This window comes from Xenopus laevis, chromosome 8L, assembly GCF_017654675.1.
Source record: "Xenopus laevis strain J_2021 chromosome 8L, Xenopus_laevis_v10.1, whole genome shotgun sequence".
Classification (NCBI taxonomy): Eukaryota; Metazoa; Chordata; class Amphibia; order Anura; family Pipidae; genus Xenopus; species Xenopus laevis.
In genome coordinates, this window is record NC_054385.1 from 135,049,844 (window position 1) to 135,076,067 (window position 26,224).

General features: G+C 47.1%; 2 protein-coding genes across 5 annotated transcripts in view; one reads left to right on the forward strand and one right to left on the reverse strand.

The window, feature by feature from the left end:
• Positions 1-21,448, reverse strand: part of gon4l.L (gon-4-like L homeolog) — a 31,438-nt gene extending 9,990 nt beyond the window's left edge. For 2 of the 3 annotated variants that reach the window (XM_041573866.1, XM_041573865.1), the window contains exons 1-22: positions 21,281-21,448; positions 18,667-18,783; positions 17,937-18,106; positions 17,524-17,598; positions 17,372-17,422; positions 17,237-17,287; positions 10,445-10,540; positions 10,236-10,361; positions 9,977-10,147; positions 9,645-9,837; positions 9,425-9,523; positions 9,304-9,344; positions 9,056-9,156; positions 8,359-8,584; positions 7,394-7,480; positions 5,009-5,180; positions 4,345-4,489; positions 4,060-4,210; positions 3,153-3,269; positions 995-2,479; positions 438-651; positions 51-220 (exon numbers count right to left, since the gene is read on the reverse strand). In XM_041573866.1, coding sequence (XP_041429800.1) covers positions 51-220; positions 438-651; positions 995-2,479; positions 3,153-3,269; positions 4,060-4,210; positions 4,345-4,489; positions 5,009-5,180; positions 7,394-7,480; positions 8,359-8,584; positions 9,056-9,156; positions 9,304-9,344; positions 9,425-9,523; positions 9,645-9,837; positions 9,977-10,147; positions 10,236-10,361; positions 10,445-10,540; positions 17,237-17,287; positions 17,372-17,422; positions 17,524-17,598; positions 17,937-18,106; positions 18,667-18,783; positions 21,281-21,293 — 4,071 coding nt within the window. In that variant the 5' untranslated portion in view covers positions 21,294-21,448. The remainder of the gene's footprint in view (positions 1-50; positions 221-437; positions 652-994; positions 2,480-3,152; positions 3,270-4,059; positions 4,211-4,344; positions 4,490-5,008; positions 5,181-7,393; positions 7,481-8,358; positions 8,585-9,055; positions 9,157-9,303; positions 9,345-9,424; positions 9,524-9,644; positions 9,838-9,976; positions 10,148-10,235; positions 10,362-10,444; positions 10,541-17,236; positions 17,288-17,371; positions 17,423-17,523; positions 17,599-17,936; positions 18,107-18,666; positions 18,784-21,280) is intronic. The other variant, XM_041573867.1, reaches the window with a different exon arrangement.
• A 42-nt stretch (positions 21,449-21,490) lies between these two features.
• The window catches only part of LOC108699168 (synaptotagmin-11), a 25,489-nt gene continuing 20,755 nt past the window's right edge, over positions 21,491-26,224 (forward strand). For both annotated transcript variants that reach the window (XM_041573869.1, XM_041573870.1), the window contains exon 1: positions 21,491-21,652. In XM_041573869.1, coding sequence (XP_041429803.1) covers positions 21,619-21,652 — 34 coding nt within the window. In that variant the 5' untranslated portion in view covers positions 21,491-21,618. The remainder of the gene's footprint in view (positions 21,653-26,224) is intronic.

The following is a 26,224-nucleotide window of genomic DNA, read 5'->3' on the forward strand; positions in this document are numbered from 1 at the left end:
CACAAAGATCAGAGCTGTTGGTTGATGCTAAGCCCCTCCCCCGAATTTACCCTGTTGAGATATGACTGGGCAAACGCCATGTCCTTCTGCTCCCTGAGCGGATCCTTGGCCAGGATGTTCTCATCATAAAGCAATTTGGAGGCATCTTTGCTGGTTCGAGCTTGTCCCCTTCGGACCTTGTGAGACCCGGGGCCCCTTGTGCCACCTCTGCGCCTCTTACCTGAAAAGAGAAAGACAAATGATGGGGATCCTGTGCCCTTGTGCAGCAGCAAGTCCCAGGAGAGGCAGTCGCAGGGGTTGCACTAGGACCCAGGAGAGGCAGTCGCAGGAGTTGCACTAGGACCCAGGAGGCAGCAGGCACAGAGATGGGGCCTTGGCAGCACACTGGTCATTGGGCCCATCACTAGTACCAGTAGGGGCCCGGGCATCACACTCACCTGCAGGAACTGCACTCGTTGGCACAGGAGTCGCTAATGGGGGGCATAAGGGACTCTGGGCATTTTCTGTGCCCCCTTCAGTCACTTCATCTGTCATTTCTTCCTCAACGCCTTCTTCCTCCTCCTCTGAGTCTTCCTCCGAGTTCTCCTCTGAGTCTTCCTCCTGACTCAGTTGCCTCTCTGATGCCAGCCACGTCAGCTTCTCCATGGTCTCCTGAGAGACAACCAGTGTTACAGCAGCAAACTGCCCTGCCTCTAATCCATATATATATATATATATCTTATTTTACCCCTGTACCTACAGCTCAAGTCCCTTCACCAACTGCCACCCTGTACCTACATTTTGAGCCGCTGTAGCAACTGCCACTCCAGTACCTATAGCTTTAATCCCTGAAGCATCTGCCACCCTGTACCTACGGCTCAAGTCCCTTTGCCAACTGCCACCCAGTACCTACAGTTTTACCCCTGTACCCTAAATTGGTAAACAGGCAAGAGCACACAGGAGGGGGTGGGGGTAACAGAGACAGTGAGAGGCAGACTGCCCAAAATGGCCTCACCTGTAACTCAGGCACAGACAGAACAGACTCCCCAGAGGCTGATGAAATTTCTTCTTCTTCCTCATCCTGCGTCAGGTCACCAGAGTCTTCATCACCATCGTCGTTGCCACTTTTAGGGGGCCTGGAAGATGTGTGCGGTGTCCCGGCCGGGCTGCTCATGTCCGTGTCTCCATTACTGGATGAGGAAGTATTTTTAGGAGAGTCTGGAGGGTGGGGATTGTGGGTGTCATTGCCCCCATCCTCTTCGGCCTCCTGCTGAGGTGCAAGAGAAGTTCTGAATCTATTCCCATCCTGCTCTTCTTCACCCACAGTGGGGCCCCTGTACCTCTGACCTGCAGAGAACCCTGAAGGCTCCGGGGCTCCAGATCCTTTCCCTACAGTCCCATAGCCCTCCTCTGGGGGCCCAACCTGCTGCTCACACAGTCCAGAACCATTTTCACAAGTCTCAGCCCCCCGTTGTTGCTCAGTTTCTAGGGGGTCACACTCAGAAGCGGGGAACACTGGAACTTCTCTTAGATAAAAAGGGCAGTTTTTCTTGTCGGGGGGCTTTTTGTGTGGGCAGCAAGAAGAGACTTCCTTCTCTTTTATATCATTTTCTGCTGAAGTCCCTTCTCCCCCACAGTCTCCCTGCCCCCCGGGGCCCAGGCTCCCCTCCCCCTTCACCTTTATAGTAATGGAGACACAGTCCCACTCATGATCTTGTCCTTGCACTGCCCCCCGTATTGTGTGGACATGGCCCCCGGCAAGGCTTTCGGGCTCAGGGGGGTGGGTCAGGTTGAGGGGGGAGGGGACGATGGTCTGGCTCAGAGGGATTGTTGGGGGGTTAAGCAGTAACGTGGTGATTGGAAGTCCTGTGCTGCTGCTCATTGGCTGGATCACACCACATGGAGCCCCAAGACTCAGCAGCTTTATAGTGGTACTGGGTACGGCAAAAATAACAGGGGTGGAATGAACAAGGGGGGCAGAGTTAATGGCAGGGCTCTGGACTGCACCCCTTCTTTTGGACATGTCACCCAGGAGTCTCCCAGCTCTTTGGGTCAACATTGCAGGTTGCAGCACTTTGGCCGGGGCGATAGGAATGGGGGCAACAGACGTAGGGTTTATACCACGGGGTCTGGGAGCACAGAGAGAGGGGGGCCGTACTTCTTGGGATTTACACCCCGCTGGCACATTGTGGCGTATTCCCAGAACTCCCTGCACAGCAGGCGCCGCCATACCGGGCACCCTATTGTATAAACCAATAGGGAACGGGTCTTGGCCTGAGACTTTGGTCACCGTTTTGGGAAGGGAGTTTGTGCTGCTGCTATTGGGCCGGATGAGAAGGGGCTTTAGAATGGAGGGTCTCTTCTGTCGCCAAGTTCTGTGCAGAAAGCGCGGAGGGAGGGGCTTCAGGTTAAGCTGCAGGCCTGGAGGTATCATTAGGGGGAACTTCTGCACCTCCTTTTTGTACTTCCCAAACTCTTCCTCGATGCTGCTCAGGTTAGCCTGTCCGGGGAGAATAACAGATGATACCAAACCATGGAACCCACCAGCCTGTGTATTAAATCTGTCAAATTACACGGGGATGATCATCTTACAATCCAATATTGCCCTATCTCCCAAGCTGTGCAGACTCACTTTATCACCGCCTGACTAATGGTGCCTACTCACTAGATGGAGTTCTACAAGACCATGTAACTTTTATCTCTGCTGGCCACAACACCTAGCAACAAGCCACAGCACCTAGCAACAAGCCACAATGAGCCTAAATAAGCTGCTGGATAGTAGGGATGCACCGAATACAGGATTCGATTCAGCCTTTTTCAGCAGAATTCGGCCGAATTCTTCTGCCCAGCCCAACTGAATCCTAATTTGCATATGCAAATTAGGGACGGGGAGGAAAATAATGTGACTTTTTGTCACAAAACAGGGAAGTAAAAATTAGGATTCGGTTCAGTATTCGGCCAAATCTTTCACGAAGGATTCAGGGGTTCGGCCAAATCCAAAATAGTGGATTCGGTGCATCCCTACTGGATAGGGACCCACGGGCCTCTCTGTTAAAGTCACCTTTAAGGAACCATTTACTATAAAGTTGTTGCATGTGTGTATGAAACAGGTCAAAAAACCCTTAAACCCACAGACCCCCCAAGACTATACCCCCCCCTTGAGTCTAGATTACCTTGAGCCAAAATGGCAGCCGGTGTTTCTCCCTCTCCACCGGGGCTTTGGCATCCCGCCATTGGACATCATCACACAATTTGAACATTACTGGCAGCAGCTTAGTCCTCTTGTAGAACTGTCAGATAGAAAGCACTGGCATGTGAGTGAGGAGGTACATGAGACTGGCACCAGAGAAAGAGATGGGGCATGACACATGATTGGCACAGGGAAGGCAAATAAGCTGCACTTGGCACTGGCAAACCTCTGCCCACAATGCACCCACACGGTGCCCTGCTACTCACCTTAATGATATTACCTGAACTCACCTTAATGATATTACCTGAACTCACCTTAATGATATTACCTGAACTCACCTTAATGATATTATCTGCACTCACCTTAATGATATTATCTGCACTCACCTTAATGATATTACCTGAACTCACCTTAATGATATTACCTGCACTCACCTTAATGATATTACCTGCACTCACTTTAATGATATTACCTGAACTCACTTTAATGATATTACCTGCACTCACCTTTATGATATTACCTGCACTCACCTTAATGATATTACCTACACTCACCTTAATGATATTACCTGCACTCACCTTAATGATATTACCTGAACTCTCCTTAATGATATAACCTGCACTCACCTTAATGATATTACCTGCACTCACCTTAATGATATTACCTGAACTCACCTTTATGATATTATCTGCACTCACCTTAATGATATTACCTGAACTCACCTTAATGATATTACCTGCACTCACCTTTATGATATTATCTGCACTCACCTTTATGATATTACCTGCACTCTCCTTAATGATATTACCTGCACTCTCCTTTATGATATTACCTGCACTCTCCTTTATGATATTATCTGCACTCACCTTTATGATATTATCTGCACTTACCTTTATGATATTATCCGCAGTCTTCTTCATGGTCAGGTTCTTTATGCGCACAGTCAGCTGCTGGGCACTCTTGGCCGTCACTAGGTACTTGCTGATCAGGGGCTTATAATAGTCTGTCCCCTCAAAATGCTTCAGGCCCAAAGCCAACAAACTAAAGGACAAATGGTAGACACCAGTAGGATGGGTGGGAAGGGAAGAGAATGGCCAATGCCAGTCACACACACCCTAGCCCCATGGCACATCACACTCAATTAGAAATACAATAAATGATGCACTGGAACCTACTTGTCCTCAGCCTTTGTGAAGTACACTCTGTCCCGAGGTCCTTTCTCCTTCAGGGCACAGATGGGCAGCAGCTCTGGGTACATAAAGAGGGGACGGGTAGCCATGATCCATGCCACGTGCTTGGGTAGGCTGGTAACCTCACTAGCTGTAAGGAAAATGGAGCAGAGTAAGAGATGGTACAAACACACACATACAAGGGAAAGTTGTGCTCACCACTCATTTTTAAAACCATTAGGCGGGGGTGCAATGAGGCTGTGACCAAAAAATACAAATAGACAAATACAAGAGTCCTCTGCACTCAACCCATTATCAATATATTTAAGACAGAGACATTTTGTGCTACTGCTACTGAAAAATGCCTTACCCTTTAAACAAAACAGGGATTGTTTGTCCATATATTACAATATATTTAAGCTGAACAACTACGTCAAAGTCATCCCATATCTGGCCAGTCCTACACTTAATTTTATCTGATTCATTAAGAATTCTATGGTTTCATTATACATTTTATAAAAGGGACGAATACGTTTTACCTGCAACTTACTTGCTGGTTTCAAAGTAAAACTCCCAAACTTGGCTGCCCTTTTATTAGACACCAGTGGGATCACCTGACTATAGCTGGGAAGGGTACTCTGCCCAACAGGGGAAGCAAGTTGGCACATACCATTCTTTTTCAGGGGCTCGGGTGGGCCCCCCTCTTCAGGGACCTGCTGGTGAAAGTCATGGAGCAGCTGCAGAGCCTGGTTAAGGTTCCAGGTTTGGAAGGTGCTCTGGAACTGTGGGTTAGTCATGCGACGGTGCATCGTAGACCTCTCTGCAAAACTGGAAAGTTCCATCTGCAAGGAGAGGGCCAGCCAATGAGAGAAAAAAAGCATCATCCAATCACAAAGCAAAAAGTTTTGAGCTACTGCCTCTGTTGCAGACAATAACGAGTACCTTTTCTGGTAATATATAGCTGAACAGGACACAAAGTCTCTTTCCTAACCCTAAACTGCTGCCAGTAATGAACAGAATACTAATATTAATATACTAACGATCACATGTCTCTGAGCTTCCCTCATATGTATACAAGTATCATTCCTGTCCATTTGATGCTGTCACTGGTAAATATGATACAAAATATCTATTGGATTGTTGAACGGCATACTAACATTAAAGGGGAACTCCACACAAACATACCTTAAGCTTTATGAAAAGTAAACATAATTTAAAGCAACTTTACAATATACATCAATTAAAAAATATATGGACTTTTCATGATTTGTAATGGTTTCTGACAGTTCCCTAAGCCCAGCCCCCTGCTCTCCTGCTGATCTGTCTGACTACTTTGCTGAGCTGACTGACTACTGTTACTTTGTATCAACAGCCATCTGTCCTCAGCCTGCATCCTCCAAACCCCACAATTCCCTGCACATGTGATTTCAATAAGGAAAGGAACGTCCCAGTGCAATGCATTGTGGGTTATGTAAATCCTGCATGCTGTCTGTAAGCTGTGGAGTAGTGGTTACAATGTGTAACATCAGTCCCTCCTTCCCTGCCAGGATTTCAAATGATACAGAAATAGAAGAACTGTTACAGCTGGATTTCAGCATAGAAAATGCCATTTATTCCTACTTTTTGAAGAAACAGGTAACTGATGGATATATTAGGGGTTTCTGTGTTATACTGGATAGAGAACTGGCTAAAAGATAGACTACAAAGAGTGGTGGTAAATGGACCATTTTCTAATTGGACCAGTGTTGTTAGTGGAGTACCGCAGGGCTCTGTACTAGGTCCCTTGCTTTTCAACTTGTTTATTAATGACCTGGAGGTGGCCATTGAAAGTACTGTTTCTATTTGTGCAGATGAGACTAAATTGTGCAGAACTATAGGTTCCATGCAGGATGCTGCCACTTTGCACAGTGATTTGTCTAAACTGGAAAACTGGGCAGCAAACTGGAAAATGAGGTTCAATGTTGATAAATGCAGGTTATGCACTTTGGCAAAAATAATATAAATGCAAGTTCTACACTAAATGGCAGTGTGTTGGGAGTTTCCTTAAATGAGAAGGATCTTGGGGTCTTTGTAGATAACAAGTTGTCTAATTCTGGGCAGTGTCATTCTGTGGCTACTAAAGCAAATAAAGTTCTTGTATAAAAAAGGGCATTAACTCAAGGGATGAAACATAATTGTGTCTCTTTTTAGGTCCCTGGTGAGGCCTCATCTGGAGTATGGGGGCAGTTTTGGACTCCAGTCCTTAAGAGGGATATAAATGAGCTGGAGAGAGTGCAGAGACTAAGTGCAACTAAACTGGTTAGAGGGAGGGAAGAGTTAAATTATGAGGGGAGACTGACAAGGTTGGGGTTGTTTTCTCTGGGGGAAAAAAGGCGCTTGTGAGGGGACATGATTAGACTTTACAAGTACATTAGAGGACATTATAGACAAATAGCAGGGGACCTATTTACCCATAAAGAGAATCACGTACCAGAGGCCTCCCCTTCAGACTAGAGGAAAAGAAGTTTCATTTAAAGGAACAGAGTAGGGGGTTCATCACAGTGAGGACAGTGAGGTTGGGGAATGCACTGCCGGGTGATGATTCAGTTAATGACTATAAGAGGGACTTGGATGATTTCTTGGACAGACATAATACAAAGGCTATTGTGATACTAAACTCTATAGTTAGTATAGATATGGGGATATATCATTTATGTGACAGTAGGGAGGGGTGTGTGTATGGGGCTGGGTTTTCATTTGGAGGGGTTGGACTTGATGGACTTTGTCTTTTTTCAACCCAATTTAACTATGTAACTATGTGGCCTCTTTATCAAATTTTGGTTTGGAAGCTGGAGTTCCCCTTTAATATATAATACAGTAAATTTACCGGGCGTATTTACCAGGTAAGGAAATGTCCTTTTATTGGATTGATCAGTATACAAATGATCACATGTCTGAGCTTCCCTGCATATAAATATACACTATATACACATAATAAATATATTAGCACTGTGACAGACAGCACGGCATCTCTAGTGTGCCAGATTGGCAGTCAGATGGGCACAAGCCTCCTTACCAGAAACATGTGAGAGAGCTCCGCTGGCTGGCTCAGCTGCTGGTTGTGGCAGGTCAGAAGGTTCATCTGGGTCAGAAGCTGGACGTGCTGGACAAAAGAACGGAAAAGAGGGAATGGAACAGAGGGACTGAAACAACAGGGAATTGTAGGATGACACTGCTGGAGGGAGATGTGGGATGGATTTCAGTGTAACTCTGCTGGGGGTGGGGCACAGAGGGAAAGACTGATAGTTAATACTGCTGGAGGCAATGATTGGGGCAATACTACCCAAAAGCCAGAAGTGGTGCCCCCATATCCCATGAACACAGGGGGAGCAGAGTGTAGGGACCTGTATTTATAGGGTTACAGGCTCCTATGGCAGATGCTTATTGGGTAATGACAAGAGGCTCCTGGGTAGTTTGGCCAATCGGTGCTGGGTTAGGAATAGAGCTACGGTTGCCATCCGGCCAGTATTGTACAAAACAGCAGCCAAGGCCAGTATTACAAATGTAATGGCAGTGCAAGGGTCTATAGCAACTAGTATCTACTACAGGTAATTATTTCACTACTCATCCGAGCAGCTTCTTCAGTTCAACTGACTGGTGTGGAAGAGTTTATATGCCGAGCACTTCCCACACCAGTCAGTTCAACCTGAAGAAGCTGCTCGGATGTGAAACGTCTTCAATGATTACTCAGCAAGTCCAGTTGTTTTAGATTTACTTATATCAGAAATACCACGACCTGGATAAATAAAAATGTTCAGTCATATATCCACTAGTCCCCCGCAGCCCACCTCTGATCTGACTCCAGTCTGCCTCACATTCCCTCTAACCCACCGCTTTCTGCACTTTAAGTGATGGCCACAATTGCACCACAAACCCAGCCCTCAACATCATGGACACAACCCCTCCAAATCACACCCCCTGCTTGGCTGGAAAAGAATGTTAAAAGAGTACCAGGCATAGACACATCACACACACACTTACCTGTTGCATTTGCTGCTGCAATCTCTGCCTCTGTGACACATCAAGGAACATGACTGGAGCAGCCTTGGCAGGGGGAGGAGCTTTGGGTTCCTCTGGGGCGGGTGTAGACTCTTCTGTTCCCTGGGGTTGTGGCTTCATGAGAGATTTCCTCAGCCTCAGATACTCGAGCTGAGCCTTGACTGTGCGGTGCTGCTCATTGAGTAGGTTGGCAAGAGGCTCTTCAAATCTGTACGTATAGAAGACACACTTTTCATGGGTGGCACTGAATAGTCAGGGGCCACATAAGCAGCCATTGGCCGATTGCCTGACAACTAAAGCAAGTCATTGCGGGAGTCATTGAACCACAGTCACATGATTAACGGATACACGGGCAAGAACAGCACCTACAGATGGGGCAATGCATTTGGGTGCATTTATTTCAGGACTACTGGGGTGCAAAGTAATGGTGTGGAGAGCCTAGAGGATCCCCACTCAATAAATCTCCAACTGAAGGGAGGTCCCAGGCTCACACTTTGCTTTACCTCCCTTCCCAAACAGGAGCAGCATTGTCTCTAGCTGCCCTGCCCCGATGTGAAGGAGGTTCTACACAAGCTGCAACCCAAACTAAATAGGCCACAACCACTCTCACACAATGTTCTTCTCTGGAGGCTGAGCACAGAGACCCCAGGAGAAGGCCCGCCCACGGAGCCACTGTTACCTGATTGCTTGAGGTGTGTTGAAACTGGGCGGAGCTTCTTGGTTACTGTCCTCATCAGGTCCTTCATCGTCCACATGGGAGAAGCCCATTTCATCCTGAAACTGAACACAGCACAAGCATTTCTACCCCCATCAACATGATCTGCACAGTGGGCGGGACTTCATTACCAAGGTTCCATCTGCTGGTTCGTGGGCAGGGCTTAGTGATTCATACAACCAATCAAGGGGAACGGACTCTCAGAGACTCACCGTTTCAAAGAGCTCCTCCATCAGCTCGCTGACTTCTTTCTCTGGGAAGGGAAAAGAATGGGTCACATTCATTACAAGTCCATCACCTCACCTGCACCCATTCATTCCCACAAGCACCTACTTGTGATCCTCACAGCTCGGTCATTGCGGAGATCTTCTGTATCGGGTTCATCCAGATCCTCCAGGATGTTGTACTCTGGGTCATCATCATCATCATCATCTGAAATACAGAAAGAGTCTGGGGTGAGTGCCTCCTGTGAGGCTGATAGAGGGGAGGCTGAAGGGGCAAGTCAACAGACAGCAGTTATAGTGCAGGCCTAGCAAGAGGGGGCGCCACGCACCTTCATTACCAACATTATTATCCATCAAGCTGATCAGCCACTTCTTCCATTCATTATCATCAGCGGTGTTCTGTTCATACATATCGGGGGTGATGTCTGGGGCCTTCAGCTTGGCCTCTAGTTGCCCAATAGGAACGTCCTTCAAGGGCCTCTTAGAGCGGGTGCGGAAAGCAATGAGGCTCTCATCCAGTGACTGCCAGGGAGGAATACAAGAGCAGTAGACCAGGGTCAACCAGGAGACCCCCCCCAAACGAGTCTCGCTGGAAGATCTTCTGTCCTCAAACCAGTTCCCACCCTAATTGGTACCACTAGCAACCTAGCCCCCCCCTCACCTGGTAGGAATCAATGCACATGGGGCTGAAAGTCAACTCTTCATCCACAGCGTGTAGCTTCTCCATAAATGTGCTGTCCTGCGTGGGCTTGGAGTTTGGGGGTGGCGGAGGCCCCATAGGGACCACATCAGCACTGACGTGCCTGACTAATCCAGTTGTATCAGAGGCCTCCTGAGAAAGCAATAAGGGGGCAGTTACAGTGGGTCTCAATCCCAAAAATGTGGCCCAATTCTGCCCTCTCCATCTACCCCACAGCTACCTGCTGCCCGTCTGCACTTTCATCCTCCTCTTCCATCCATATTGGCTCAGGCAGGTGCAGAATCTTTGGGCGTTTGTGGCCCCGAGGCGAGGAAGCTGTACTCTCCACATCGCTCTCAAGCAGGCTCTGAACAAACAAATAGGCAGTGAAGATGCCAGTCCTTGCACCACAATGGGGCAGGAAGGCACCAATAAGGGCAAAAGACTCACCTCTTCCGCAGTTTCATCTTCCTCTCCCTCCTCAGGTCGATACTCTTCATCTGATGAATCGTCCTCCTCCAGGGGAATGTCCACAAACTGGGGGACCTGCAGAGAGTTAAACATGGGCACCATGGAGTCCCACACACACACTTCCACCCCCCATGAATCCCACCTCCAAGGGTTCCATCCTAAGCTACTGGATAACAACACTGCTAAAGGCATCCTAGTGGATGGCTTAATACCCCTGCCAGGCTGATTTGATATTTATATATACAGTCATATGAAACAGGTTGGGAACCCCTCTCAGCCTGCATAATAATTTACTCCACTTTCAACAAAAAAAGATAACAGTGGTATGTCTTTCATTTCCCAGGAACATCTGAGTACTGGGGGGTTTCTGAACAAAGTTTTTTAGTGAAGCAGTATTCAGTTTATTAACATTAAATCAAATGTAAAAACCTGGTTGTGCAAAAATTTTCGGTACCCTTGTAATTTTGCTAATTTGAATGCATGTAACTGCTCAATACTGATTACTGGCAACACCAAATTGGTTGGATTAGCTGGTTAAGCCTTGAATTTCATAGGCAGGTGTGTCCAATCATGAGAAAAGGTATTTAAGGTGACCAATTGCAAGTTGTGCTTCTGTTTGACTCTCCTCTGAAGAGTGACAGCATGGGATCCTCAAAGCAACTCTCAAAAGATCTGAAAACAAAGATTGTTCAGTATCAGGGTTTAGGGGAAGGCTACAAAAAGCATCTCAGAGGTTTATTAAACTGTCAGTTCCAACTGTAAGGAATGGAATGAGGAAATGGAAGGCCACAGGCACAGTTGCTGTAAAACCCAGGTCTGACAGGCCAAGAGAAATCCAGGAGCGACATATGCGGAGGATTGTGAGAATGTTCCAGACAAGCCAAAGATCATCTCCAAAGAGCTGCAAGAAGATCTTGCTGCAGATGCAGGTGTATCTGTACATCGTTCTACAATTCAGCACAATTTGCACAAAGAACATGTGTATGGCAGGGGGATGAGAAGCCCTTTCTGCACTCACACAAACACACTCGCTTGTTCTATGGAAAAGATCATTTACACAACACACAGGCATTTGGGAACAAAGTGCTTTGGACTGAGGAGACACAAATTGACTTATTTGCTCATAACAAAAAGCACTTTACATGGCGGAAGAAGAACACGACATTCCAAGAAAAACACCTGCTACCGACTGTCACATTTGGTGGAGGTCCCATCATGCTGTGGGGCTGTGTGGCTAGTTCGGGGGCTGTGTGGCTAGTTCAGGGGCTACTGGGGCCCTTGTTAAAGTCCAGGGTCGGATGAATTCAACCCAATATCAACAAATTCTTAGACAAAGATTGACATGCCAGTCCCAAAATGAAATGCCCATGCGGGCTGCTATATTGTGGGAAAACTACTAGACCACTAAAGGATAAGCATGCATCACTCCACAATACTGGCAGCTCAGGATCCTGATTATGCTAGAAAAAAGGCGAAACAAGACATTTCAAAACAACCAGTCGCTCAACACTGGTTAGATGCAAAACATCCCATTTGCCATCCTGAGAAAGAAAGAAATCACTGGTGAACTCAGCAACGCAAAAAGAAGAGAAAGCCCTTGACAAGAGCCAAACAAGTGAAGAACAGTCTCCAGGAGGTAGAGTCTCCATATCCAAGTCTACCATAAAGAGAAGACTGTATGAAGTAAATACAGAGGCTGCACTGCAAGGTACAAGCCACTCATAAGCACCAACAATACAAAGGCTACATTGGACTTTGCTAAAAAGCATCTAAAAAAGCCTGAACAGTTGTGGAAAAACATTGTTTGGACAGATGAAACCAAGATGAAGCTCTAGCAGAATGATGGCAAGAGTAAAAAAGTGTGGAGAAGGCTTGGGAAGAGCTGATGATCCAAAGCATAGCACAGTTGTGTATAAAACATTTGGGGGGCAGTGTGATGGCTTGGGGTGCATGGCTGCCAGTGGGACACTAGTGTTTATCCATCATGTGACACAGAAGCACAAGAATGAATTGTGAGCTCTTCAGAGACACTGTCTGCTCAAATCCAGCTAAATGCACTCACATTGATTGGGAGGCGTCTCATAATGAGCCAAAACATAGAGCCAAAGCAACCCAGGAGTTTATTAAAGCAAAGAAGTGGAATATTTAGCTGATGTGAAGCCAATTGAGCTGCATTTCACTTGTTGAAGACTAAACGTGGGACAGAAAGGCCACAAACAAAGAGCAAGTGAAAGAAGCGGCTGCAGTAAAGACCTGGCAGAGCATTAAACAGGAGCAAACCCACAATCTGCTGATGTCCATGAGTTCAACACTTCAGCCTGTCATTGCAGCAAACGATTATTAGAAATGAACATTTTATTTTCACTTTTTTATGTTGGCCAATTACTTGTGAGCCCCTGAAATGAAGAGATTGTGTTAAAAAAAGGCTTTAGTTCGTCACATTTTTATACAATCTTTTTGTTCTGAATTTAAGCTGAAAATCTGCAGTTCAACTGCATCTGAGTTGTTTCATTTCCAATTCATTGTGGTCATGTACAGAACCAAAATTAGAAAAAGGTTGTCTCTGGCCAAATATTTATGGGCCTGACGGTGTGTATATATATATATATATATATATATATATATATATATATATATATATATATGTGTGTATGTATGTATGTATTTATATATATATATATATATATATATATATATATATATATATATATATATATATCAAACAAGGGAAAGTTGTGCTCACCACTATTTTTTAAAACCATTAGGCGGGGGTGCAATGAGGGTGTGACCACAAAATACATATAGTCAACTACATATATATATATACATACACACATACACATACATACTCATTTCTTCCTGATAGATCCACACTCACAGGTCTTACAAGATTCAAAAAATGTTATTGCATAGCGAGCACTGGGCTGACGTTTCGGCCTACTCCAAGGCCTTTCTCAAAGTGTCTATTGATCTACAAACATGCCTTAAATATATACAAGCTTGAGGGAAAACAGACAGCTGTGGCTGTGACAATGATCATTAAACACAGGTGAAGAACAGACTAAAACAATCACAGTCTCTAACTTCTATTGCACTTCAGCTATAAATTACAATGAATTACAAACAATGTTTAAACTGAAACAATGTTAAAAAAGTAAAAACTAAACATCATGTAGCAATCACTCCTTAAAGTAGTAACAAACAATAGTTGCCCTATTCTTAATGTATTAATTAATGAGAAAAACGATTCCGATCTAGCGGAAGTACTATAACCTGATGTAATAAGTTTTCTTTTAGGCTGATGTTGGTGCCTTAACCACTTACTCTATTACTCCTTTTAGCCTTAATAGATACCCCTTATTAAATTCTTACCCTGCTTATCTATCACTTCTTATTCACTGTATCAACTTATAATACAGAAATAAAAATGATGATACACCGTCCCCTATTACTATTTAATATGGGGGAGCTCACTGAGGAACTATAACATTACCCCGTATCACGAGGCTAAACAACTGGTAATTATATACAACGTCATGAATGGAGAGATCATCCCATCAACATAGGAAAGATCCCCTTTGAAAATATCATTGAGTCAACCATTTATAGTATAAAAAATGTGAAACCTTAAGTGCATCTCCCATGTGGAGACAATAGTAATAAAAAATATTTCTAATTGTGCAGAGAATTGTGCATAAACCTAAACCATACTCCAACAATAGTGTACAACGCACCAAAAATTACGCCCACAACATACTTCAATGTGTATTACCCATACCCAATATTATCCCTCTATGCACTATTATGCTAGATCAGGGGTGCACAAGCTTTTTTACCCCCTGTGAACCACATTCAAATTTAAAAAGAGTTGGGGAGCAACACAAGCATGAAAAAATCCCTTGCGGTGCCAAATAAGGGCTGTGATTGGCTATTTGGTGGCCCCTATGTGGACTGGCAGCTGCAGGAGGCTCTACTTGGCACTATACTTAGTTTTTATGCAACTAAAACTTGCTTCCAAGCCTGGAATTCAAAAATAAGCACTAGTTTGAGGACACTGAGATTAACATCCAATGGGTTGTGAGCAACATGTTACTCATGAGCTACTGGTTGAGGATCACTGAGTTAGATACTAATGCAGAATCTTGTGCTAAATACGATTAAATCACTTATGTTAGATACATTTTAAAAAACATTCAAATCCACTGTTGTGTAAAAGTGAGTAATATATCCCCCTTTTTTCCCCTTTTGATCATTCGTCTGAGTCTCTCTCCTGGCCGGCTACCAAGTACGACCCCATCACGGGACGATCAATTAACCTTATTAAGTTCAAATGTCCTCACAGCAACCCTAAAAGTCCTTGTATAGTGCTATTTGTGTGCGGCCAAAACAGTAACTGCTGGTTAAACATTTCTCAAAATAGCAAACAGATTTTTTTATATTCAATTTTGAAATCTGACACGTGGCTAGACATATTGTCAATTTCCCAGCTGCCCCAAGTCATGTGACTTGTGCTGTGATAAACTTTAATCACTCTTTACAGCAAGTTAGAGTGATATCACCCCCTCCCTTTTCCCCCCCAGCAGCCAAACAAAAGAACAATGGGAAGGTAACCAGATAACAGCTCCCTAACACAAGATAACAGCTGCCTGGTAGATCTAAGAACAACACTCAATAGTAAAAACCAGGTCCCACTGAGACACATTCAGTTACATTGAGTAGGAGAAACAGCAGCCTGCCAGAAAGCATTTCTCTCCTAAAGTGCAGGCACAAGTCACATGACCAGGGGCAGCTGGGAAATTGACAATATGTCTAGCCCCATGTCAGATTTCAAAATTGAATATAAAAAAATCTGTTTGCTCTTTTGAGAAATGGATTTCAGTGCAGAATTCTGCTGGAGTAGCACTATTAACTGATGCGCTTTGAAAAAAACATGTTTTCCGATGACAGGATCCCTTTAAGGTAAATATCAAAAATTGAGGACATTTATCTTTCTAAGAGAAACTAGTATATTGAAAATAAGTTACATGTGTAACAGAAAATGAAAGTTTGTAACTGGATACATGTCATTTATAATATGTATCACAGATGATTGTAACATTGTATATTTTGTGTATCTCGTATTTTGCAGGATGAATCATACACCGAATTTTTTAAGAATACATTTTTTATGGCATGATGCGGACAACAACTAGTGACACGGTATTTTACACTTTTAAAACATTGTTTTAAAGAGACTGTTGTGAGTAACGTGCACGGATTAATGAATTAATTGATGAACTGCACGCAAACGAGATAGAATTTGATTGGCCAACGCTGGCTCCTTTTTTTATTGTTAACACTATTTAAAGCTTGTTTTGCACATTGGATGTTATCCTTGATAACCGAACCGTTGGAACACTAACATGTAAATATAAATAAATGGGATGATATATATATATATATATATATATATATATATATATATATATATATATATATATATATATATATATATATATATATATATATATATACACAGAAAATGACGGCACTTACAGGATTTGATTAGCAAAAACAAAAAGGTCTTTTATTCAGCTCAACGTTTTGAGCCTGCACAGGGTTCTTCATCAGGAGAATAAAACAAACCACCAGGCACCACCCACCCCTCAAACTATATACCCATGGACGTGATGTTCCTCCCAAGGTTACACGTTGCAACATTGTATATTGATACTCTGTAGGCATTAGTTACATATGCTAATTTGATCATTTGTATGCTCTTAACTTCCTTTTCGTACCCTCTCCTTTTTAACCCTTTACCCCCTTCCTCTCTGCTCTACCGTACATGCCAGGACCTACTGGACTGCTCTCCCATGTAGACTATGTGAGTATAGGTCAAAGTGTGCACCCCCCAAATGGACCGGTCAGGTCCAAATACCATGAACAGAGCCACGTTCTTTGAGCAGGTATTTATGGAGCCGTGGTTAATTGCCGGGGCTTCCAAGGGCACCTATTTGAGGGCACAATCATTTGCAGGGAATCAAGATTCCATCTCCGTTGCTCCCACCTGATAAAGGTATATGTATTGGTTGCCTGGGTATCTACACATATAGCAACTATGGGCTGGCACACAGAGACCCGGTGCGCATTTGCGCACACCCACCGCTAGGCTGCTTTCGGATTGGACAGAATACTGGCAACGGACCACCGGCTGCTAGGGGAGGAGTCTTGGCGATTACTGTTTGACTGGCACGGTAAGATCTTCCGTTTCTCCTTGTAGCCCTGCATTAACTATTTCTCCTTCTTGTACTTCACTTCCGCTCCTTAATCCCTGCACACTGTCACACTAAGATGTTGCTGAATACATCGCTCACTATCAACGCCGGTTGCCTAGCAACATGACAGCGTCAAAATCATGTCCACGGGTATAACATCTGGTGGTGGGTGCCTGGTGGTTTGTTTTATACTCCTGATGAAGAACCCTGTGCAGGCTCAAAACGTTGAGCTGAATAAAAGACCTTTTTTGTTTGCCATTATTATTACTGTCTGGGGTTAGTCTTTGCCCCTGCCACAATCAGTTCCTCATTTCCTATCTTTGCCTTCCTGATTGCTGTTTTAAATTTGCTATATTGTTTATATTCAAAAACCCCCTTGGAAGGTGCAAACCACATAGGGACCCCATAATAAAAACATACCACCCCCTCCTGGGAGGTGCACAAACACCCCACTGTATGCGGACTAGCAGCATGGGGGCCGGATGATGAGGAAGGGGCACAAAACAAAGATACTCACTTTCACCTCTGTAACTTTCTTGATGGGGGACAAATTCCATGTTGGGATGACCTGGGAGCAAACAATGGGCTCATCACAACCAGCTAAAACACACTTTTTAAGAGGTAGAAAGCTGCCCCCCAGATAAAAACTTACCACTCCTTTCTCTACCACCTCCTTCAATTTGGAGCGGGTCATTTTGGGCTCCTGTAGGGGAGAAAGGAGAACAGGATAATAGTGCATAGCTGGGGGTGATAGCCGAGTATGAGGGGTAAGTACACAGACTGGGCTCACACAGTGCTACTTACAAAGAGGGGCACATCATCGCTGTCAGTTATAGCCGCTTTCATCATGGCTACCACATGCTCATTGGTGATCACCTCCTGCACAAACATAGATGTTACAATGTAAGAACCAAGTGCTTGTGCTCAGTAACGGCGGGTCAGGGAGGCCCAGAAAGTAGCCATAAAGATTAAAGGGAAGGTTCATAATTAATATGATCTATGTTCATTTGCTACAGATAAGGGGGAGCAGTTGTACTGGTGGCCCCCTTTCATCAGAAAAAACTCTGGTACTAAATAGTCAGAACTAAGGAATGGGGCTGTGCAAGCTGTGCCCAAGTGTCACCTCCCCACGTGTATCCAACTCCATGTATAAACACATACGGCCATGTGTAGGGAGTGGCATGACCCTGCTTTAGGGGCTCCCAGGGGCCACTCACATGCAGGATGTTGCGCACATTCACAGCTGTCAGGTTGTGCTGCTTGGCCCGTTCCTCCAGCGCCTGGTCCAATGTCTCATCAAAATCACACACCTCTTCTTTCCGCTCTTCATCTTCCTTTGCAAGCTTCCTCTTCCTCCCATGCTCCTCCCCCTCAGAATCCTGATCATCTGTGCAATGGCCAATACAAGTGTCAGCAAGAATCTAACCAATCAGCTTCAGCCTTGTCTCCCTGCTGAAACTCTCAGAACCCAATTCTCTAGTGTGCGAGCAGCAAGAGACCCCTTCTTTAGCACCAATGAACCCCCATAGGAATCTCACCTACCCCCCAAGCCCCTCCGGCCCCGTACCCCCAAGCCCTGCCAGCCCCGTACCCCCAAGCCCTGCCACCCCCAAACCCCCAAGCCATTCCAGCCCGCACCCCACAAGGCCTGTACCCCCAAGCCCCGCCGGCCACGTACCCCCAAGCCCCGCCGGCCACGTACCCCCAAGCCCCGCCGGCCACGTACCCCAAGCCCTGCCGGCCACGTACCCCCAAGCCCCGCCGGCCACGCACCCCAAGCCCCGCCGGCCACGTACCCCCAAGCCCCGCCGGCCACGTACCCCCAAGCCCCGCCGGCCACGTACCCCCAAGCCCCGCCGGCCACGTACCCCCAAGCCCTTCCAGCCTGGTCCCCCCTAACTCCCTTCACAGTGTTAAAGCCTAGAATGAGCAGAGGTCACTACCTACCCAAAGTGATACATAGTTCTACATCATCCTCACTTTCATTGGGGTCCTGTTGCTGTTGGAATGTGGCCACAGACTCTTGGGGCTGAGCCCCGACCCCCAGCACAGAGCGGGATTTCTCTGTAAAAAGCCACAGGAGATTATACTGGCTGGGAGAACCAGCAGGGTGGGAAGGGGGAAATTACACAAAAAGAGGGGTCAGTCAGAACACAGGGGTGAGTATTTAGTGGGGGAAAGAGCAGAGGGGTGAGTCAGGGGACAGTCTTCAGTGAGGGGACAGAGAAAGGGACAGTATTCAGTGAGGAACAGAGGAATGGAGAGAATTCAGTGAGGGACAGTATTCAGTGAGGGGACAGTATTCAGTGAGGCGACAGAGGAAGGGACAGTATTCAGTGAGGCGACAGAGGAAGGGACAGTATTCAGTGAGGGGACAGCAGTCAGTGAGGGGACAGCAGTCAGTGAGGGGACAGCAGTCAGTGAGGGGACAGCAGTCAGTGAGGGGACAGCAGTCAGTGAGGGGACAGCAGTCAGTGAGGGGACAGCGTTCAGTGAGGGGACAGCGTTCAGTGAGGGGACAGCAGTCAGTGAGGGGACAGCGTTCAGTGAGGGGACAGCGTTCAGTGAGGGGACAGCGTTCAGTGAGGGGACAGCAGTCAGTGAGGGGACAGCGTTCAGTGAGGGGACAGCGTTCAGTGAGGGGACAGCGTTCAGTGAGGGGACAGCGTTCAGTGAGGGGACAGCGTTCAGTGAGGGGACAGCAGTCAGTGAGGGGACAGTATTCAGTGAGGGGACAGTATTCAGTGAGGGGACAGTATTCAGTGAGGGGACAGAGGAAGGGACAGTAGTCAGTGAGGGACAGTAGTCAGTGAGGGGACAGTATTCAGTGAGGGGACAGAGGAAGGGACAGTATTCAGTGAGGGACAGAGGAAGGGACAGTATTCAGTGAGGGACAGAGGAAGGGACAGTATTCAGTGAGGGACAGAGGAAGGGACAGTATTCAGTGAGGGACAGAGGAAGGGACAGTATTCAGTGAGGGGACAGTAGTCAGTGAGGGGACAGTATTCAGTGAGGGACAGAGGAAGGGACAGTATTCAGTGAGGGGACAGTAGTCAGTGAGGGGACAGTATTCAGTGAGGGACAGAGGAAGGGACAGTATTCAGTGAGGGACAGAGGAAGGGACAGTAGTCAGTGAGGGGACAGTATTCAGTGAGGGGACAGAGGAAGGGACAGTAGTCAGTGAGGGACAGTAGTCAGTGAGGGGACAGTATTCAGTGAGGGGACAGTATTCAGTGAGGGGACAGTAGTCAGTGAGGGGACAGTATTCAGTGAGGGGACAGTATTCAGTGAGGGGACAGTATTCAGTGAGGGGACAGAGGAAGGGACAGTATTCAGTGAGGGACAGAGGAAGGGACAGTATTCAGTGAGGGACAGAGGAAGGGACAGTATTCAGTGAGGGACAGAGGAAGGGACAGTATTCAGTGAGGGACAGAGGAAGGGACAGTATTCAGTGAGGGGACAGTATTCAGTGAGGGGACAGTATTCAGTGAGGGGACAGAGGAAGGGACAGTATTCAGTGAGGGACAGAGGAAGGGACAGTATTCAGTGAGGGACAGAGGAAGGGACAGTATTCAGTGAGGGACAGAGGAAGGGACAGTATTCAGTGAGGGGACAGTAGTCAGTGAGGGGACAGTATTCAGTGAGGGACAGAGGAAGGGACAGTATTCAGTGAGGGGACAGTAGTCAGTGAGGGGACAGTATTCAGTGAGGGGACAGAGGAAGGGACAGTAGTTAGTGAGGGACAGAGGAAGGGACAGTAGTCAGTGAGGGACAGAAGTCAGTGAGGGGACAGTAGTCAGTGAGGGACAGAGGAAGGGACAGTATTCAGTGAGGGACAGAGGAAGGGACAGTATTCAGTGAGGGACAGAGGAAGGGACAGTATTCAGTGAGGGGACAGTATTCAGTGAGGGGACAGTATTCAGTGAGGGGACAGAGGAAGGGACAGTATTCAGTGAGGGACAGAGGAAGGGACAGTATTCAGTGAGGGACAGAGGAAGGGACAGTATTCAGTGAGGGACAGAGGAAGGGACAGTATTCAGTGAGGGGACAGTAGTCAGTGAGGGGACAGTATTCAGTGAGGGACAGAGGAAGGGACAGTATTCAGTGAGGGGACAGTAGTCAGTGAGGGGACAGTATTCAGTGAGGGGACAGAGGAAGGGACAGTAGTTAGTGAGGGACAGAGGAAGGGACAGTAGTCAGTGAGGGACAGAAGTCAGTGAGGGGACAGTAGTCAGTGAGGGGACAGAGGAAGGGACAGTAGTTAGTGAGGGACAGAGGAAGGGACAGTAGTCAGTGAGGGACAGAAGTCAGTGAGGGGACAGTAGTCAGTGAGGGGACAGTAGTCAGTGAGGGGACAGAGGAAGGGACAGTAGTCAGTGAGGGGACAGTATTCAGTGAGGGACAGAGCAAGGGACAACGGGACAGAGAGGGAAGCGCTGGGGTGAGTGATGGGATAATATTTAGGGAATAGTCAGTGAGGGAAGACATTAAGACATGGGTGTAGTGAAGAGACCAAATCCAGTATCGTCCCTACCCCCGCACAAGAGATAATAAGAATTACCAGCACGAGACATCCCTCCAGTAGGTGCAGACGAGCCAATCAGACGGTACCGTCTCCAGGACGTTGTTTGTCAGACATATAGCAACCGCGCGCCAAACAGCTTCCCACAAACATCATGGATACCGCAGTCTGTAGCTGCACGTCGGCGTCATTACGTCATCTGGAACGTGCTGTTCATGGTGGGAGGGACTTTGTTCCCTTTCCTCTGCTGTGTCATGTGACCTAGCGAAACGCACGTCCCCACCCAGAATCCTTGCCCCTCCCAGCGAGCAGGAGCGGTGGGCGTGGCCAGGACTCACATCAGGACCAGAAGCTGCGCCCGACGGAAAGCGACAAACATGGCGGAGATGAGCGGAATCACCTCAAGCTTCGGTCAGTGCATTGTGGGTAATGAGGGATGATAGTGGGGAGCTCTGGTAGTAATTGTGTTTCACTGCTCGACCCCCAGCTCTGCTCCTGCAGCATTGTGGGTAATAAGAGTCGCCCCCACTTACTGTCACTGAGGAGACTGAGGATTGTGGGTAATGAGAGATAATGGGGGGGACAGTCAGTACATTGTGAGTAATGAGAGATAATGGGGGGACAGTCAGTACATTGTGAGTAATGAGAGATAATGGGGGGGGACAGTCAGTACATTGTGAGTAATGAGAGTTAATGGAACAGTCAGTACATTGTGAGTATGAGAGATAATGGGGGGGGACAGTCAGTACATTGTGAGTAATGAGAGATAATGGGGGGACAGTCAGTACATTGTGAGTAATGAGAGATAATGGGTGGGGACAGTCAGTACATTGTGAGTAATGAGAAGATAATGGGGGGGCAGTCAGTACATTGTGAGTTAATGAGAGATAATGGGGGGGGACAGTCAGTACATTGTGAGTAATGAGAGATAATGGGGGGGACAGTCAGTACATTGTGAGTAATGAGAGATAAATGGGGGGACATCAGTACATGTGAGTAATGAAGATAATGGGGACAGTCAGTACATTGTGAGTAATGAGAGATAATGGGGGGGACAGTCAGTACATTGTTGAGTAATGAGAGATAAGAGGGGGGGGGGACAGTCAGTACATGTAAATGAGAGATTAATGGGGGCAGTCAGTACATTGTGAGTAATGAGAGATAATGGGGGGGACAGTCAGTACATTGTGAGTAATGAGAGATATGGGGGGGGACAGTCAGTACATTGTGAAGTAATGAGAGATAATGGGGGGGCAGTCAGTACATTGTGAGTATGAGAGATAATGGGGGGGACAGTCAGTACATTGTGAGTAATGAGAGATAATGGGGGGGGACAGTCAGTACATTGTGAGTATGAGAGATAATGGGGGGGGCAGCAGTAAAATTGTGAGTTATGAAGAATAATGGGGGGGGGACAGTCCAAGTACATTCCGTGCAGTAAATGAGAGATAAGGGGGGGGGACGAGTCAGTACATTGTGGCAGTAATAGACGATAAATGGGGGGGGGACAGTCCCAGAATACATTGTGAAAGTAATGGAGAGATAATGGGGGGGGGACAGTCAGTACATTGTGAGTAATGAGAGATAATGCGGGGGGGGGACAGTCAGTACATTGTGAGTAATGAGAGATAATGGGGGGGACAGTCCAGTACTATTAGATGCGCTCCAAATGGCAGGACCGATAATGGGGGGGACAGTCAGTACATTGTCGAGTTAAGAGAGATAATGGGGAGGGCCGACAGTCAGTAACAATTCCGTGCCAGTCAATGAGAGATAATCGGGGGGGCCAGTCAAGAATACATTTAGTGAGTAATCGAGAAGATAAATGGGGGCGGGACAGTCCAGTACCATTGTGAGTAATGAGAGATAATGGGGGGGGGACAGTCCAGTAGTACATTGTGAGTAATGAGAGATAATGGGGGGGGGACAGTCAGTACATTGTTGAGTACATGAGAGATTAATCGGGCGCGGGGACAGTCAGTTAATTGTGAGTAATCGAGAATAATGGGGGGGGGGACAGTCAGTACATTGTGAGTAATGAGAGATAATGGGGGGCAGTCAGTACATTGTGAGTAATGAGAGATAATGGGGGGGACAGTCAGTACATTGTGAGTAATGAGAGATAATGGGGGGGGACAGTCAGTACATTTGAGTAATGAGAGATAATGGGGGGGACAGTCAGTACATTGTGAGTATGAGAGATAATGGGGGGACAGTCAGTACATTGTGAGTAATGAGAGATAATGGGGGGGACAGTCATACATTGTGAGTAATGATAGATAATGGGGGGCAGTCAGTACATTGTGAGTAATGAGAGATAATGGGGGGGGACAGTCAGTACATTGTGAGTAATGAGAGATAATGGGGGGGCAGTCAGTACATTGTGAGTAATGAGAGATAATGGGGGGGACAGTCAGTACATGTGAGTAATGAGAGATAATGGGGGGCAGTCAGTACATTGTGGGTAATGAGAGATAATGGGGGGGACAGTCAGTACATTGTGAGTAATGAGAGATAATGGGGGGGGCAGTCAGTACATTGTGGGTAATGAGGAGATAATAGGGGGGACAGTCAGTACATTGTGAGTAATGAGAGATAATGGGGGGGGACAGTCAGTACATTGTGAGTAATGAGAGTAATGGGGGGGGCAGTCAGTACATTGTGGGTAATGAGAGATAATGGGGGGGACAGTCAGTACATTGTGAGTAATGAGAGATAATGGGGGGGGCAGTCAGTACATTGTGGGTAATGAGAGATAATAGGGGGGGACAGTCAGTACATTGTGAGTAATGTGTAATGGATTCTAACTCACCTTCCAAAGATGGCGTCCAAGATGGCGACCCCCTGCCTCACCGCATGGTTCCTGATGGGCGCAGCTCCATGTGTCATCGTCTTTCCTGCTCCCGGATGGCCGCCGGCGACGGAATGGACGCCGGCGTCAGAATGGGGCGCCGGCGTCAGGACGTCAGCGTGGGGACGCTGGCGTCTGCGTCTGACGCAAGCGCGTCAGCATCTGACGCCAGTGCGTCAAATTTGGCGCCAAACTCAGAGACTACTTAAACCTTCTCTCCCTCTTCCAGTCCTTGCCCAACTATAGGTTCCTGTTCGTCTGTTCCTGGGTGTGATATACTGCTTTTGATTCTTGTGTACCGACTCTTGCCTGTTATTACGATTCCTTTGTCTGCTGCCTTGTCTGATCTATTTGCCTGTACCTTGACGATTTGATAAACCCTCTTTGTACCTCGAACTTGGTTTGGTCTCCTCTTTGGTCTACACTATTACTGCGCCTTCGGGCCCGTTACAGTATAGTTGGGCCATGGACCCTTTGGAGGAGACTCATGCTTCTCCTGATGTTGGTGAAACCATTCGAGCTTTGGCCTTCCCGAATTGACTCTTATGAAGTACTCCAGTCTCACTTTGGTTCAGGCCATTGGCGCAGTCCTGGAGAAAGTGTCTACCTTGACTCCCGTGGCACCAGTCGCTGTACTGCAACCCCGCTCCAAGTCTCCGAGCCTCGCATCCCCCGCACCTCCTCTCTACAGTGGTGATCCTGACGCTTGCAGAGGGTTCATTATCCAATGTGGAGATCCAGTTTGCCCTGCTGCCAGGTCAGTTTGTCTCGGAGCGAGCCAAAGTGGGTTATGTTATCTCTCGTCTGCAGGGAAAGGCCCTAGAATGGGCATCACCCTTTTGGGAAAAGAAGGATCCTCTGATCGATAATGCCTGTACCTTTCTCCGTGAGTTCCGGACAGTGTTTGATGCTCCTGGACGAGCCATAGCTTCTTCGGCCGGTTGTTCCAGCTCCAGCAAGGCTCCCGCTCGGTTCCGAGTATGCCATTTGAGTTTCGCACCCTGGTAGCGGAGACGTCGTGGAACAATGATGGTTATCATGCTGCCTTCTACAACGGCCTGGCTATAAGAATAAAGAACGACCTCGTATCCCGGGAAATTCCTCCCCGTTGGGAAGAGTTGGTCGCCTTGGCCGTGAAGGTCGATACTCGCCAGAGGGAGTTCCAGGTCGAGCTAGACCGTGAGCATTCTAAGAGGAACCCTCGTTCCAGCCTATCCTGGCCCCCCGCTTCCAGAGACCCCTGCTCAACAATCCTGCCTTACTTCTCGCCCTCTCCACCTCCTGCGGCTTCTGCTTCTTCCTCTCCTACATCTGCTGAGGAATCGATGCAGATTGGACGGGCCCGTCTTTCCGAACAGGAGAAAGTACCGGAGAAAGGCGGCGGGATTATGTCTCTACTGCGGGGGCAAAGCTCACTCCATCCTCGAGGTGTCCTGTAAAGCCTGGAAAACGCCAATACCTCGGTAAGTTTGGGGAGACTTACCTGGGGTGGAGTTCCTTCTTCCCAGACCGTCTGGTCATCGCTTCCTACTTCCGGCACAGATCCAGTTTGGCTCCCGGAGGATCCCGGTTCAAGCCTTCGTAGATTCTGGTGCTGCCGGGAATTTCATGGACAAGACTTTTGCCAGCCGACATGCTGTTCCTCTTCTTCCTTCTGGCTATTCCTCTGCGAGCTCTGCAATTGTATGATCGTCCTCTGTCTTCTGCCATCATTTCACAGACCACCTCGGAACTTTCACTCAAAGTGGGCACCTACATTTGGAGAGACTGTCCTTTCTTCTTATTGATTGCCCTTCTACTCCTATTGTTCTGGGTCTCCATGTTATGCACCCATAACCCAGTCATTGATTGGTCTTCTTCACAAGTTGCCCCGTTGGAGTCCACATTGCCAACAGAACTGTTTACCTGCTGTGCCCCATTGTCAAAGTTTCCTCTGTGTCTCTTATTGCCCTCTCTTCCAGTTGTATATCAATCCTTTTCGGATGTCTTCAATAAGGGCTCCGTGAGACTCTTCCTCCCCATCGACCCTACGACTGCCCAGTTGAACTCCTGCCTGGGATCCATGCCTTCCTCGTGGCCGCACCTATCCTCTGTCTCCTTCTGAAACAGCAGCCATGAAAAACCTACATTCA